We start from the raw sequence: 17502 nt of genomic DNA, 5'->3' as shown, positions 1-17502 counted from the left end.
AGGGAATGGGCAGGATGGCTTTGTTAGTTTTAGCAGGTTCACAACCTACCCTCTCCACTGTTCCTGGTAGCTCACATCAATTTAAAAAGAAATTATACAATATCATAAGCATGAATGATCGATTATATTCAGTGGGAGGGCTGTCCACTCCTTCCTATTTGTAGGGGTCCAGCAGACTTATGAATTTTTCTCCTTTCAACAATGGTGTTCCCACATGGGACAAAGCAGCGGATCCAAAAGTGAGCAGCAAAATTCTAGATTTGCTCTTCCCCAATGCATTGTTATAAACCGAGGAACTAGGTACCTGAATGGGATTGTCTCATCTCCTCGCAGCCACGTAAACGTTGGGGCTGGATAGCCAGAGACGCAGCATTCCAGCACAGCGTCTTTCCCTTCGACAACTACCACATTTGACGGTCTCTGCAGGAAAAATTGTTGCCTGTGCAACCCGGGATCTACGGAAGGAAAAAGGAATGGTTATTACTTAATAATCACACCATTTGTCTTAGGAGCAGCGGGGAGGAGTATTTAAATATTCTCAGTGGGAAATCTTCCGTTTCGCTGCGAGAGAGAAAATTCACACATGCAAACACACTATAGAATAAGGGAGCAGAAAGACAGCAGAAAACGAAATGCAGGATAAAGATTTGAATCCAGAGAAGTGAACAGCGATTTACATACTAAATGAAAGTGTAACTCTACAGAGTTTGACTCAGATATAAGTCACGCTGAGTTTAATGCACCTTACAACCAGGCACTTGTGTAGTGGCAAATTTTAAAATACAAGTGCAACATGACATTCCCCCATAGGGGAATCCAGAAATACAGGCTTCTGTAGAAATAAATGCTATGAAAAATTGTGGCACTTTCATGGAGTCCTGGCATATGATAAACTTCCCAGCAGCATGGCTCCAGCCCCATGTATAGTTTCCTGGGAGTAAGCTTCATTGAGCTCAGTGATGCTTACCTCCGAATGTATGGATTAAACTTGCAAAACACATTGAGCTTTAGCAAAAGATCTCCTGCCCACTGAAATGTAACCTTAAGCCTTTAATTAGAAATGCACACAAGCTTGCAAAGACTGCTATGACTTAAACTCTTAAGAGTTTATTTACTTGCCAGAGCAAGGAGACTCATCAGTAACCCCCGGTACTCCAGCTGATGACATCACCACTCCTGCATCCCCTTGTCCAGCTGCTCCAGGTAAGTGGGTGCAGGATTGCAGCCTGATTTTATGCTTAATGGGCAAATCCAGCAACTAAAGCTTTTGATGATTAATGAGGGGTCAGTTTTAATTGGTGAGGTTGAGAGTTAATGCCATACTCGTGCATTTTGCAAAGCTGTGTTTTGGTTCTGGTGCGTTCCTCTAATAGGGAATGAAAAATAAAATATTAAATATGATATTTCCTTTTTAACCACGAGTGCTAGTTGTTCCAGTTCCTAAAAACAAATAAATAAATGAGGTTTGGTAAAATGCATATTTTAAGGTGGGGGGAGGGCATTTCCCAAAAAGCTTCCATGGCTATGCAACTCAATCTTTTTCAGTTGGTTGACAGCCCTGATACTGAACACAGATCAGCGTTTATAAAGTATTGTTCAGGGATGGTTCTTGCTCATAACAGAGATCTGTAGCAGTGTGCTGTACTGGCGAAGCCAGCGCACAGATTAAGAAATGTAATGTTAAGTGTGTTCACATCCTGCAGAGAAGAGGGGAATCCCTGGAAAATCACCATATATACTGGGAAGCAGAACACTGGTTCTGGTGCAGACTGGGAATTTGAAGTCATTCCAGATCCAAAGTGAGGCAATTAAGAAGCACCCCAACCCTACTTATTTTTAGTTAACACCTGAACAGAAATGTTATGAGAACCAAACTTTATTTTGTTACCCCCCATTGAACACCCCAATGTATATTAAATCCCCCCCTCCTGATTAACATAATGTGGTCTGTCATTATCATTAAATCTTTCCTGTTCCCTACATTGCCAATTGCCTAAATGAATGTCCTTGCTATGCAAAAAAACAAAACAAAACACTGGGAAAGGCGAGGCAGAAAAGTAAAGCATCAACCCACAATTCTTTAATTAAATCAAGGATAAGCTTTACATCAGTATAATAAAACACTAGAAAGATTTGGAAGGTTTTTAATGTGCAATCAAAATGAAGTGTAATAACAGGAGCCCTTTTGTGTTTGTTGAAAGGAGGAATTGTCTACTATTGTGTGAGAGGGCTGGGATATTTTATGGAATTTGGCTGTAACTGCTCCAGATAAATGGATGATGCTTCACAAGGGAGACTGATTTGTCACTGCTCGCTTGGAGTCACGCTGCACAGAACCATGAAAGTTGAAGGAGTCATTCGGAACAACCATTTATTTTGCTAGAGAAATGCACAACCTTCTTTGTGGCGCCGAATTACTTCCTGTTGGAGTGCATCAGGCAGTTTTGTTTAGCTGAAGGGAAACTACCATGCCACAATTGCAATTGCCACCGAAACATAATCAACAAATACAATGCATTAGGCTGGTGCAAATTTGATTCCATTGTTTTGCAAAGCAGCAGTACATCCTAGCAACCTAACGAGGTTCCATTAATATGACACTGATGAGACAGAATGCCTCATACTCCCCATTCCAAAATGTGATTAAAACAGAAAACCCACCATGTAAGGACGTTCAGTGGTTGCTCATGAAGGATCAGCCAAACGCAGAACTTCTAAACTAAGTTCTTTATTGTGTAAACTATATACAATGCAACAAAAGTTTCAACGTCCATCTCCTAACTAAGCAGAGTCCAGAAATGACTTCTTCCTGTTCTTCTTCCAGCAAAAAAGCCGTGGGATCCTGAATCCCCTCCTCCCTCTCCCACGTCCATCCTGTCTGTCCCTCAAGAGCGTGGGAACTTGACCCCGTTCCCAGCGATCTCCACGATGCTGAGGCTCTGCGATCCTGTCCGAGCCCCTGCACCACCTTCCTGCTTCCGACTCCCCCTCCCCACTGGAGGAATGGTAGCTTCCGGCAGAGGAGGGGGAGGATGAGCTATGGAAATGCACAGGTGGTTCCCTATACTGCAGACGTTCCTGGGATGCTACCACTCGTGGGGAGGGGGGTTTCCTGACACACCACCTCCTGAATACTCCTGTATAAAGCCCAAAGCTCTCTAGTGCAGATCACTATGTGCAACAGGTTAAAATTGGAACTTAATAACTTGCTCCTCAGTGCCTTTGCAGTTTGCTCAGTTTCTACAAGGATGTGAAACCCCAGTGCCACCCTCCCGATTTGCAGATAGCTGCTGCTGGTTTGAGAAGCCACAGGGTCACTCCACCTGATAACCACTTCCGTACAGAACACAGGGGATGGGTAGGATTGTGACATATTAATTACAGTAGGCTGGAGGAAGGACACAAGCAATGATAAAAGGGCCTTTGGGAAAGTATTCAACTCTGTCTCGCAAACAGCCTGATTCTTTGCTCCTAGACCAATAAAACAGAAAAGTCCCTGCCATCAATTCCAGACCCTCGAAGTGTTTCTATTTTCCAGGAACAGCCCCAGATTTACAGAAGCCGTCCCGGTTTCTGTTTTGATCCCGAAATGCCCTGCTTTTCCATAAGAGGTCTCTATTTTCATCGGAGAAACGTTGGAGGGTATGGAATAGGACATCCCCAGGGCTTTTTTCCCCCGGTCAGAATTTGATGGTACTCAGTTCCGGTACCTTTCAGGTGCGCACCATTGCCATTATAAGAGAACAAGGGAAGTGTTAATAGTGAGTTCTGGGACCTCTTTTTCTAGAAAAAAAATAGCACTGGGCATCCCTATTTTCACTGGGGATATGTTGGAAGGTATGGAATAGGACATCCTCGGGGCTTTTTTCCCCAGCTGGAATTCACCAAAACTCAGTTCCGGCACCTCTCAGGCGGGCCATTATAAAAGAACAAGGGATGCATTCATGGTGAGTTCTGGCACCTCTTCTTCTAGAATAATAGCACTGGACATCCCTATTTTCACTAGAGAAATGTTGGATGGTATGTATTTCAAAATCTACAACAGATGAAAAGCACTACCAAGGCAGGAGGATTGTAGGGAGGGAGGCTGAGGCAAGACCAGTAATGTTATTTTAAAAGGCACAGCACAACCAGAGATGAGTGAGTTCCCTCCTGCTTCTCTTGGGTTGGCTGGGGAATATGACGAGCTCTTTATTTCTTTAAAGCATCTTCACCCTGATCTATTGACAAAAAGCCTTCCAGGATGATTTATATTTGTTAATTTGTAAAGAAACAACAACATAGAAAATGGAAAAAAGATGAAGATTTGTGTGCAACTTTAAAAACCAAAAGGCAAAATGGTACTTTTCTTTTCTGTCTTGTCAGAATGGAAATGTCAAATTAAATGCCTGGCCATTGGGCCTTGGGGGCTGTGTTGCTAATCCAACTAGGGAAGGAAACCTACTGTAAACCACGATAGAGAAATCCGTCATTAAAGCGATACTCATCTCTCAATTTATATAATGCATTAAAGGTGTATAACCACAGTATGAGCAACCTGTCTGGAGGTCTGATTCCCTTCCCACCCTGCTCTCATGATGGAAATTCGAGCCGGGCTCCACAAAGCCAACTAAATGATGTGATAAGCAACAGGATAAAGCAATAAGCAGGTAAAGGGATAATCAAATTCATACTGTGATCTCACTCAGAGAGTGTTTTCAAAAATGCATTATCAAATTTATGGCTGTTTTAACCAGAGGCAAGACAAAAATATTAGATTAACATTTTTATTTATTTATTTTTTGCATTAATCCAATCAAGCATGTTGAATTCATACTCCATGAACTCTGAAGTTAATGTTCAATGGAGCAAAGTCAGGCTCCTTTTTATTATTATTAACTGCTTGTTATTATTTTTTTCCTTGTTTGTGATGAAAAGGACACACTCTGCTCTCTGTGGAATGCAGGCTGTCCTTCCTGGCTCCAAGACAGGTTAATATGTAGTAATTACCTCTTTCAATATAAACACATTTCACCATACTGTGTTGTAACCTGGGAACATATAATCTCACCTTTGCTTTATTCTGTATGCTTATGCATCAAGACTGTGCCTTGTAAGGAATGCTTCTTACAAAGAGTTTGTGAGTTATAGCTGAACCAAGCAGAAAATATCTAGCTAGGCAGATTGACCGCAGAAGAAATAAATAATGTCATGGGTCCTATGTCCCCAAGGAGACAGGATGTTGGGAGAAACAGGATGTCTGCAGAATGTTCTGGGTGTTTGAGATACATATAGAGTTTTGATCAAGTCTGACATAATGAGATTTATATGCTTACCAAGCTAAAACAATGGCCCAACGAAAGGAATTGGGGAAGAGTTCACAGGGCGCAAAAGGTCGTTACAAGAAAGCAGAAGTGAATCTCCTTGCTTCAGCTAACTAGGGTGAAGTTCAGAGAGTCTTTTAGGGACAAGAGGGTTGGATTTCTGGGGTGCTGTTATACGCTGTCATACGCTCATTGGCTTGGTGCTTAATGCAAGATATGAATATGTAACGTTTGAAGGATCTATAAAAACTTTTGGACACCTGTGATGGATGTCCAGATTTTTGGAGATGACTCACTGGACCTTATTGCTCAGCAATAAAACGCTTACTCTTGATTTCTCCCAAATCCGTGTTTGGCATTTATTTTAAGAACTAAGGCTACATCACTAGACCCGAGCAATGATCTACCTGATCCCATGGTGTCCAACCAGGCGTCAGTGAGAAGCCACGAAACAGGGATGGGGAACCTCAAATCTGGAAACCTGCCTCTTCAGGCCTTTTTGTGTGGCTGCTGGGACTTTCTGCAGGTCACAGCCCATCACCTCAACCCACACACCCCACTGGCCCTACTTTTTCTCCCAGTTGTTTTTGCATGACTCATAAGTGCCCTTGAACTCTGATAGTGACCATGGATGGAAGCTAGAGAAATGTGTGCGAGTTTGTGTACAAACTAGCCCACTGCTCAAAGCACGTGTGTTTTATGCCCCGCCCACTTTGCCTCTGACCACTCCCATCACTTTTCTAGAGGGCCTTGGAAGGTTGCCCAGAAAATAAATAAATAAATAAATAAATAAATAAATAAATAAATAAATACAACAACAACAACAACAACAACAACAACAACAACAACAACAACAACAACTGTATCCTGCCCATCTGACTGGGTTGCCCCAACCACTATGGGCGGCTTCTAGCATATACAAAAACACAATAAAACATTAAACATTAAAAACTCCCCTATACAAGGAATATGGTTCTGAGGCTTGAAAGGCTTCCCTTCCCTTCCCATCCCGGGGATAACTGGTCAAAAGGAAATTTGAGATGGGAAAGCTTAGTTGAATTTGGACCACTAAAGAGAAGAGAAATAGAAAAGAACTAAGAAAGCAAACAACAATGTGAGCAGACAGAAAGATTGCTAAGGCCACATAGTTGTTGAAGAAGCAGGTCTTTGAGCACCATAATTTTAATCAAAAGAACCAGGTCGAGTACGCTGACTGATTTCATATTTTTTCAAGTGTTCCTCACCTGTGGAACATCACATGTTCCCTCACTGCAAGTTCTGACATAATTTCCTGCCATTGATCAATGTGAATGTAGTGCTCTCAGGCCCTCACTAGCATTTGCCTAACAAAATTCCTTCCCTTTGGACACTGGGTAAACACCTACACACAGTATTATGCTTTGGTGCCTCAAGAAAATGGGTAGGGAGCTGGATAATGCCCGTGGACCAGAATCTTATCTCCACCACCCCCATAGGCCAAGCTTTCCATGTGGGTGCGGACAGCTGCCAGTTGCCTGACATCAGAATGACACCAAGTGAACCATTTTGCCCATGTGGTCAATACATCCATATCTATGCAGGCTTTTCTTGCAGTACAACTTGGCCGCGTCTTGTATCACTAAACTGTTTTAGCTTGCATTTTATTTTGTATATACTACCTGTATATTGTGAGTAGCTTTGAAAAGGTGTTCACCCTTGCCTATAAACCACGGGGCTCCTTTGTTCCTGGACCTGTAATGCTGACAAGTTCTTGCCATAGGCTTGCAACTTATAAAAGAGGCAGAGCACGTGGGAGGGGAAAGGGTGGGGGGCAGAAATCATCATTTTTAACTGTTATGCTATTTTAATGAGCTTGTTTATTATACATTTTAATTATGGGTGTTTTAATGAAATTGTTCTACTACGTGCTTTAATTATGGGTAGTTATATTTTTATAATTCAGTTTTGCTTGCTATTCTGCTGTTGGCTTTTGCGTGGTTGTGAACTGCCTTGGTATTTCTTCTCAAAATGAGGTGGTATATATTATTATTATTATTATTATTATTATTATTATTATTATTATTATTATTTATTAGTGGAGTCTCTGCTTTGCACACAAATTCAATTCTTGGCATCTCCACATAGGGCTGGGAATGTACCCTGCCTGAATCTCTGAACAGTAGCTGAGTTTGGATTTGATATCCCGCTTTTCACTACCCGAAGGAGTCTCAAAGTGGCTAAAATTCTCCTTTCCCTTCCTCCCCCACAACAAACACTCTGTGAGGTGAGTGGGGCTGAGAGACTTCAAAGAAGTGTGACTAGCCCAAGGTCACCCAGCAGCTGCATGTGGAGGAGCGGAGATACGAACCCGGTTCCCCAGATACGAGTCTACCACTCTTAACCACTACAACACACTGTGTAGACAATACTGAGCAAGATTGAACAATGATCGGACTCAGCATAAGGCAGCTTCCTATATCTCTATGAATCTGAAGACACCTCTATCTGCTGGAAGGCAGAACTTGCACATAACATATGTTGTATGTTGTTTTCATTTGCTAGATTGGTTCCATATGTTCCTTGCTCTTGGACCACACGGCGAAGGCCAGGTGATTAGTATTCATAATGCATGAATTTAAAAAGTAACAAGCCTAGGAAGGAAGGAATAGAGAAACCTGTGCTGCTTATCACTCAAGCGCATTGGTGTTTTTCAATATTTTATGTATCTTACACAGGCAAAGAATGTGTAGCAAGATCTTCACATTATCCCATGTTTTGTGTGTGTGTGTGTGTTTTCTCCCCCATACACTGCAGAGTGGACTTGCAGTGAATAAGCAGGACTCATTCCATCAACTCCACTGAAAGGCCAGGCCCAGTAAGATGTCTCTCCTTCAGCTGTCATCTGTCAGCAGGCTGAAGCCACAGTAGCGATGGAAAGGAGAGGGTCATCTGAACAGCACTGCTGAAAGACGAACTCCACTGAGTTCCTTCTGTCTTTGAATGGTTTTCATTCCAGCTGACTTTAGAACTACTACTGGTAATCAATTCCCCCCCTTCCTTTCCCACCAGAGCCGTCTCATCCATTGGGGCTGGTGGCGCGGCGCGCCAGGGCGCAATGGCCTGGAGGGCGCCTCAGTCCTCCAGCCCCGCTGGCAGCGCCTGCCGGCAGCGCCCTCTGACTCCCGGCAAGGGAGCTGGCCGGCCACGCCACGCCCTCTGGCTGCCCAGCAGAGCACAGGAGCACAGCTCTGCGCGCCCTTCCAGCGCTTCCGGGACGGGAGGCGAGGGCGGCCGGCTCCCGCTCCCGCGTGCAGCCGGGCAGCTCGCGCTCCGCGCGCAGCCGGCCACCCACCCGATGGAGCACAAGCTGCCCAGCCGCGCCGCCCGGCTGCGCCGCGCCATCCGGATGCGCGCGGGAGCGCGAGCCGGCCGCCCTCCCGTCCCGGAAGCGCTGGAAGGGCGCGCAGAGACCCGCGCCGCTCCAGCGCCACGCCCCTCATCCCCCGCTCGCCCACCCCCCTCCCAAGGGGCGGCAAGCGCGGGAGGGAGGCGGCGGAGAGGCGGCATGGCGGGGGCGCCGGAGGGATAGCCGCGCCAGGGCAGCAGATCCCCTTAAGACGGCTCTGTTTCCCACCATCCTCCCATTTTATGTAATGTCTTTCAGACTGTAAACACATAGTATTTTAATGTATTTAAATTCATTCATTCATTCGTCTATTTATTTCCAATGTTTATTAGCCATCCAATGACAAGTGCCTTCTGGGTGGCTCACAGGTAAATATTAAAAACATACAATAGAAAAGGAAATTATAATCTCACCCAGAATAGGACCAGCAACAGAGAATGACGTCCATAAAATATATGTATAAAAAGTAGTGGGGGGGGGGAGACTGAAAATGCATGAAGCTGGCACCTAAAAAGGTCATCAAGTGGGCACTAGGAAGACCACTCTGGGGTACCAAATACTGAAAAGGTCCTCTCTCTAGTAACCCATCTTATTTGTTTCAATTTGTCCCCATTCTGTCCTGCATCCATTTGTGAAACATCTGGCAGAAGAGAAGTTCACAGCCACAAAACAATTTATATGTTTTCTTATCAAATTGTATGTAAGCTCACTGAACAGCAGGGTAGAAATTATCTAGATCGGAAGTAGTCCTCCAAATGTTGCTAAATACAGCTCCCATCAGCCCCAGCCAGCATGGCCAACTGTCATGGTTGATGGCAGTTGTAGTTCAGTAACATCTGGAAGACCAAAGGTTCCCCACACCTGCTCTAGAAGATACCATTGACAGTGCTTTGGGATTTTATGGAAACAGTAGTGATTGGTTGAGCTGTCCTGATGTCACAGGCAAGGTGCTGGGCAAGCGATGTCATGGCCCTAGCCATGAATGATACCCAAGGCTTAAAGCCATAGAAACCACCTGAAAAAAGTCAACCAGTTTTATTGATACTTAACCCAAGGTGATAGCCATGAACCTGACTTTGAGTCATCACACCCATGGATTTATTTGAACTCAAGCCTGATTCAGCTGGGCACACTCCTGTCTCATGGTGCATCAGGAACAGGAGGCAAGAATCCACTGAGAGACAAGAAGTTTTTGCTTCCAAGGCAGGGCAGCATCCCTGCAGTTCCTCAGGTGGCGGAGATAGACCCTAAGAGAGGTACACAAGAAGCTGCCTTATACTGAGTCTGATCATTGATCCACCTAGCTCAGCACTGTCTACACCAGTGGTCTCAAACTTGGGTCTCCAGCTGTTGCTGGACTAAACTCCCACCATTCCTGAACACTGGTCCTGCTAGCTAGGGATGTTGCAGTCCAACAACAGCTGGAGACCCAAGTTTGAGAAACACTGGTCTACACTGACTGGCAGCAGCTCCCCATGGTTTCAGGCAGAATTTCTCCTACCACACCTGGGGATGCTGGTGGAGATACATGGCAGATGTTTAACTCCTGAACTGTGCACTCTGGCTTTTGTAAGACCCCAGCTAAGCCATGTCTCTGGCAGAGGTGCTCAGATCTAAGGCAGGGGAAGGGAGAACAGGAGGCTGACAGAAAGTGTTGAGGGGAGTCGAAAACAATAGGAAGAGCCTCATTAAACACACACACACACACACACACACACACAAAGGCAAGGCAAGGAGTCCTCGACAAAAGATGAAATCCTGAGAGGCAAAGATAAACGGGAAGCGAGAGTGGAGCAGTTAGGAAGTATGTGTGGCCAGGGGTTTCAGATGTGAAGAGGGCTGATGGTTTTTTGAAATAGCCAGCAAAGCACCCAGCAACAGGCTGCTTGTTCTTTTTGATTGCTTTCCAAGCCTGCACATTGCAAAGTGAATCAAAGCAAACAATAAAGTCCCACATTTGTCAGGTAACCTTTTGGGTGATACTTCCGCCAACCATCACATCAAAGCACACAGAGTTCAGTCTGCTGTGGAACCTCCGAATATCATCTCCTTCTTCAAATAGATTCAGCTCCAAATTACATGACACCCTTAAGCCTCTTTCTGTGACTCAGGTTGGTGCTTCGCATATCTTAAGCAAAGAACGGCAATCCTATCAATCTCGGATTGATCGCCACAGGTGCAAATTTCTTTAATCAACAATGGACAAAACCCTCACCTGGCCACAGGCCAACGTGCTCTGTGTAGACAGAGTGAAAGTCAGCTCTTTCCCGACAGCTATTCATTCTTGCTCTTATAACTCTATTATTCTTGTGAGTTCACGGAGCAATTTCATCCAAAAGTGACTCACTGCCAAAGGATGTGTGGCCATGTCAGTGTTTCTTTTTGTTCACCTATCTTGTCATTCGCAGTGAATAATGCTTGTATGGGAGCCAATTCTAGGGATGGTTGTGGAATCCTATTTAGAATTGACAGCAAAAAAAGGTCAGGGGGACCTAAAGTTATGGCGAACTTGGGAGTTGTTTCTCAGGGAGATTCATCAAGTGAAATGGCTAGTTCACATGGACTATGGATTGATTCCAAATAAGTCATATTCAGAGTGGACCCTAATGGGCATGACTAACTTGACTACATAGATTTCATTGGGTATGACTAAGTTTTATGCAGCCTTAAGAAAGGATGCTTGGAAGGACTAAGTACCCAAGCTCATTGCTTAAGAACATAACAGACTACTCGATCAGGCCAATAGCTCACTTGCTCTAGTATCCTGTTTTCACAGTGGCCAACTAGATGCCTGTGGGAAGCCTACAAGCTGGACAGGAACACAGCAGTGCTCTGCTCACCTTCAACTGGTATTCAGAAGTATGAAGCCTCTGACAGTGGAGGTAGAACATAGTTTTCAAAGCTAGTAGCCATTGATAGCCCTAAAAAGGTAAAGGTGAAGGACCCCTGAAAGTTAAGTCCAGTCACAAATGATTCTGGGGTTGTGGCGCTCATCTCGCTTAACTGGCCAGTTTTTGTGGGTCATGTTGCCCACCGACACCAGAGCAGCGCATGGAAAAGCCGCTTACCTTCAAATTTACAGCCTGTTATACCCTAAGGGAAAACACCATGAAAATGCTTTACAGGTGGCACCACACCCCCTCGAAATTATCAAAAATGTATAAAGGAGGGTCACCAAATTGCTGGAGATGCCAAAAAGCCGTGGGGTCTTACTACCATATGTGGTGGACGTGTGTAATTATTGGAGAATTTTGGGATAACATATACAATGAACTGAAGAAATTGTTTAAAATTACTTTTAAAAAAACCCCAGAGATTTTCCTATTAGGAATTTTACCCCCAGAGATTAAAAAAGAAAGGAGAACGCTATTTATGTATGCTGTCACAGCAGCTAGAATTCTTGTGGCTAGAAAGTGGAAAAATGAATCAGTACCGACAATCCTAGAGTGGCAGATGCTAATGTTAGATTATTTGCAGCTGGCGAAATTGACAGGAGGAGTTAGAGGAGAAATGATGCAGAAAACTTTTGGTGAATGGAAAATATTTAAAGAATACATCAGAATATATTGCAATAATAAGGCCATATTAGCAGAACTAGAGTGATACTTGTAATTAAACAAATATCGAATACTATTGAAGATAAAGGAACGAGAAATGAAGATCAAAACTGTGCAGACAAACAATGATGTAATGAAAGTACAATAAGAAAGATCGGAAGACTTGTATGTATGTGAGAAGTGTGGTTATGTAAATCAATTTTAACCCTTTTTGTGTTTTTCTTCTTCTTCTTTGTTCTCTTTTTCTTTTTCTTCTTTTCTTATCTGTGTTGATGAGACTGTAAATATTTTTAATGTGTGTAAATAAAACCAATAAAGATTACTTTAAAAAAAAGAAAAAGAAAAGAAAAGCCGCTTACCTTCCCACCGGAGTGGTACCTATTTATCTACTTGCACTTTGGGGCGTGCTTTCAAACTGCTAGGTTGGCAGGAGCTGGGACCAAGCAACAGGAGCTCACCCCGTCGCGGGGATTCGAACCACAGACCTTCCAATCGGCAAGCCCTAGGCTCAGTGGTTTAGACCACAGCGCCACCCGCGTCCCATTGATAGCCCTATCCTCCCTGAATTTGTATGATCATCACTTAAAGCTGTCCACGTGTGGGGCTTGCTGAAATATTAAGCAATATCAAACTGGATCTTTTCACAGATGGAGAAACTGGGGCAGGGTATTTTACTTCATATTCTCCAGGGAAAGGCTGGAATTTTCCTACTGGTCAGGAAAAGCTTGATGACAAAAACAGCAGCAGCAGCAGCAGCAGCAACCACCACCAGAGAATTCTTTTCAAAGAAGTGTCAGCTCAGTCCTACAGAAAACTTCAGGATGTTTATGCTTCAGAAAGATATTCAGATAGCTAAGAAGACATGTTGTCACATTTCCTTTTTTATACGAAACTGCCTTATTCTGAGTCAGGACAATGGTCCACCTAGTTCAGTATTGTCTACACTGGCATTGTCTATAGGCACAAGTGTCTCCCAGTTATACAAGGAGATTCTGGGAATTGAACCTGTGACCTTCAGTACGCAAAGCAGATGTTCCAACACTGAGCTACAGCACTTCCCCATTTGTTAGGTCTTGAGTACGGGGAATTCTATCAGCTTGAACTGTGGCAGTTACTGGAGTGTCGTGACCTGCAACCTTAAGATAGCAACTAGGGCCAATACACAATGGATGGTAGTTTAGATAACAAACATGTAGAGCAGGGAAAGGAACTTGTGGCCCTCCAGATGTTTTTGGAATCTGACTCCCATCAGCCCCAGTTGGCATGGCCAGTGATAAGGAATGATGGGGCTCATAGCATCATCTGGACTGAAACAAGTCCCCCATCCCTCATCCCTCATTTCGATGCAGCTACATCAACTGCAAGGCATCATGGCAGAGTTCACTAGCAGCTCATAAGTATAACATATTAAGACAATTAAGTTTGTCTAGTATATTTTGAAATGGGAGAACAAGTACTCTCCTAGTTTTTCAATTGTAAGATCAGACCTAGGTAGTAAATGCCCCCCCCAAAAAAAAAGTATCTACAAGAAAGAAGATTCCACCTAAACATTAGGAAGAACTTCCTGACAGTGAGAGCTGTTCGACAGTGGGATTTGCTGCCAAGGAGTGTGGTGGAGTCTCCTTCTTTGGAGGTCTTTAAGCAGAGGCTTGACAGCCATCTGTCAGGAATGCTTTGATGGTGTTTCCTGCTTGGGCTAGTATTTTTTAGAGAAAGAAAAATGGGTTGGACTGGATGGCCCTTGTGGTCTCTTCCAACTCTAAGATTCTATGATACTATGACTTGCAGCTATACTATAGACAGCACAGTTAGATGTGGGGCAAGATTAAGCCAGCTGTTAAACATTGTGAAGTTGCTTTGTTTATTATCAAAGAGAAAGCTGTTAAGGTCAGTTCATGAACACATTCTATTTCAAAAACAAACAGCAGAGGGGGGGGGGCTGGTAAATAAATGCATACAGAAACCAGAAAAGAACCTTCAGAAATATGCAATAGTCAGGTCAGGACCCAGTGAATTACTATGAAATCTTAGATATGAGCAACAAACATATTAGTCTAATTTTGGTTCAAGGCACTTTCACAGCCTTTCATTGTTCAGTCTTGCTGTCCTCTTTCTGCAGTTATATGAAGATTTTTTTTATTTAAAAAAGCTGCGCAAAATTATTTCTCCCCTTCCCATCCCTACTCCCATTTGAATTAGTTGCTCATTGTTCTGAGACAGCCTGGTGGCTATCTTTCATTTTTTTTTTCCCTACTCCTCCTAGCAAGATATAGGTTGCATCTAATACTGCACAAAATGAATTCCACTTGCACACCCAGGCTTCCCTTCCTCTCTTCTGCCTGTGTCCCCCTAAAATCTGCTCCATAGGTCCCTCCCAACCTCCACAAAACAAATACTAAACAAAATGAGAAAGTTCTGTAGGACAGGAGTGTGGCTTTGGTATTGGAGGGGATTTTACAAAACTGCTTAACATTCTCATTGGGAGGGCACCCAGGAGCTCTAGTGGAAAGCCTCCACTGGTTACAATATCTGAATATTGTGGTATTTTTTGTTTATAAAGCCAGGCAGCGCCCGCGGGTCTCAAACCACTGGAAGCGATTAGGGGATCTAAGCAATGCTTTGGTTGATGGAACCGCTGGGCTCAGTTGGCTCATCTGAATATTGTTTTATAAAGGGAAGTTAGTTCGGTCTAATTAAAAAGTTGCCCAAATAAACATCTCAGTTTCATAAAATCCTATTAAAGCAATTTATTAATCAACTGAACCAATTCCATACATTTCAAGATGACTTTCAGATATAAAGGTAAAGGTAAAGATACCCCTGATCGTTAGGTCCAGTCTCAGACAACTCTGGGGTTGCGGCGCTCATCTCGCTCTATAGGCTGAGGGAGCCGGCGTTTGTCCACAGACAGCTTCTGGGTCATGTGGCCAACATGACTAAGCTGCTTCTGGCAAATTAGAGCAGCACACGGAAACGCCGTTTACCTTCCCGCTGGAGCGGTACCTATTTATCTACTTGCACTTTGACATGCTTTCGAACTGCTAGGTTGGGAGGAGCTGGGACCGACCAACGGGAGCTCACCCCGCCGCGGGGATTCGAACCGCCGACCTTCCGATTGGCAAGCCCTAGGCTCAGTGGTTTAGACCACAACGCCACCCACGTCCCATCACTTTCACATATAGTTTGTTATTAAAACATTCCAAATCACCTATCGTGGGATTAATACATCTATTGAGTGAATGGCAAACATATCCATGGGTCCCGTTCCCCCCTTGTCTTCTTTGCGATGTAAGAAGGCACGCATTCAATTGTGATTAGGTATGAGAAGCAAAATAGGACAGACTTTGTGTCACACTAGCTGACACTGCTTGCAATTGGCTCAGCAAAGAGACTGGCAGTCTGTGTGGCTGGTCTGGCTTTAAAAACATGGCAACCAAGAAGTGCTAAAGGGCCATGGCAACTGCCTAAGAACCCCCATACAAAATACTATTAATATCAATGTCCTTGTAATGGAGATTTTCTTGATGTATTGGTTATGCTGCCCATAGAGCAGAAAGCCTTAAAATGTGCTGTTATTAGACAGTAGAAAAATGCTTGTTGCAGTATGTGTGTTAGTGGGAGTCAAGTTCTATGTCAATTAGTTAGTGAGGAAAGAGCTAGCTCATTCCTGAGATATACCTGGCTGAATCTGGTGACTTCCTCATTAGTATTACTGGGCAGATTAGGTACATACCTTTCTATTTAAAGGGATCATATTACAGCATGGGACAAGAGTCATTGGTCATTATCAGGGAGGAGTGGGTCCTTGTGGAGCTGCAGAGTTATCGGAACGTTTTGAGAAGAACTCATCTGAGAAGAAGACTTGGGGGATTTTCAGACTTCAGGACTCTCTGCAAATTGACTTAGAACTTGAATGTGGACTTTGTTCACAAGGACTTTGAAGTACTGGAACCAGGCAGGAGAAAAGCCTTTGTGTACCCTGTGTGTAGTGTGTAAATATAGAGTGTGTGTTTTGTGTGTGCCAAGTAAAACAACTCTGCTTTAAAGGACTGTTTTGTGTTGGTGAGCTTAACCGCTTTCTTGAACCTCTCATGACACACACACACACACACAACATACATACACATACACACAAACACAGAGCAAGATTTATAGGGTGATTATAAACACATGCACCAACAGGCCTGTGGGGTGTGTGTAATGTCTTTTTATAAGGTTTTAAAAACAGACTTTCGGTATGGAGGGTCGCTATAACTGAGAAATCTCTTGGAGAACTTATTCAGCCTAATGATGATGCCTTTGTGCTTAAATGCTAAAGCAATTCTCCTGAATGGGAATGAAGTCTTCCAGTGCTGACTGGGACCTGGGGTGCTTTATGTGGTGTTTAAGGAGCTGTGAAGTTTTAATTTCTGCTCGCCTAATGTAGCTGTTGCTTAACAACCATCAAGCTCTTTATATGCAAAGCCTGTTGCTGTCTTGTTCTAGTTTTATTTTGTTTTGTTGGGGTGTTGTTGTTGTTTTTTTGTAGATGGAATGGCAATTTTATTTTATTGTTCTTAATGCTGCTTTGTATCCATCTCATCCCCTCTCTCCCCCCCCATCCCCATTAACACCTTTATGCATAGAAGTGAATCATCTAAAAAGCCAATTGACTCCAGAATGTTAAACAAGACATAGACTAACAAGGTTTTCTTCATTTTTGCTCCATTGATTGCCTTGGAATTGTCTCTGCATTGTAATTCTTTCCATTAGGAGCAAAGAGACAAAAGAGAAAAGACTCGAGGAAAACAAAAAGTGGAAAAGGCTCATTGTCATCTTCCGCTAATGATGATGCAATATCATTAGTAATAAATGGGGGGAAATAGTTACACAAAAGAGCTGTGTGGTCCTCAATTATTTGTTTGCTTTCTTTAAAAAAAATCTATATGAAAAGCTTTTAAAAATTGAGGTAACTGAAAATAATGCATCAGTGGCAGGTTGAAGGCTTACTAGTCTTACTAGTGATAGAAGAGAGATGGGGAACCTCCAGCCCATGGAGCAAATTAGGCCCTTCAAGCCTTCCCATCTGGCCCACGAGGCCATCTGTGGGGACTTTAAAGGGGCTCCCTGTAACTGTCAATCAGCTGATCAGCAGTTACAGGGAGCCTCTTTGAAGGCATCCTCCCAGCGCCAATTAGTTGATTGGCAACCTTCTTTGAATTTTGACAGGTGTCAATTTCTGGGTGTCATTATGACATCAGTGACTGACAGGAGGGTA

At 43.6% G+C, this 17502-nt stretch overlaps 1 protein-coding gene across 1 annotated transcript in view; it reads right to left on the bottom strand.

Moving 5' to 3' along the window:
* The window catches only part of DCC (DCC netrin 1 receptor), a 912686-nt gene that overhangs the window by 451917 nt on the left and 443267 nt on the right, over positions 1-17502 (bottom strand). Inside the window, exon 4 of the mRNA XM_033163905.1 lies at positions 305-455. Coding sequence (XP_033019796.1) covers positions 305-455 — 151 coding nt within the window. The remainder of the gene's footprint in view (positions 1-304; positions 456-17502) is intronic.

Source organism: Lacerta agilis, chromosome 11 (genome assembly GCF_009819535.1).
Source record: "Lacerta agilis isolate rLacAgi1 chromosome 11, rLacAgi1.pri, whole genome shotgun sequence".
Lineage (NCBI taxonomy): Eukaryota > Metazoa > Chordata > Lepidosauria > Squamata > Lacertidae > Lacerta > Lacerta agilis.
The sequence above is the reverse complement of the archived record's forward strand: the minus strand, read 5'-3'. Positions and strand labels throughout refer to the sequence as shown.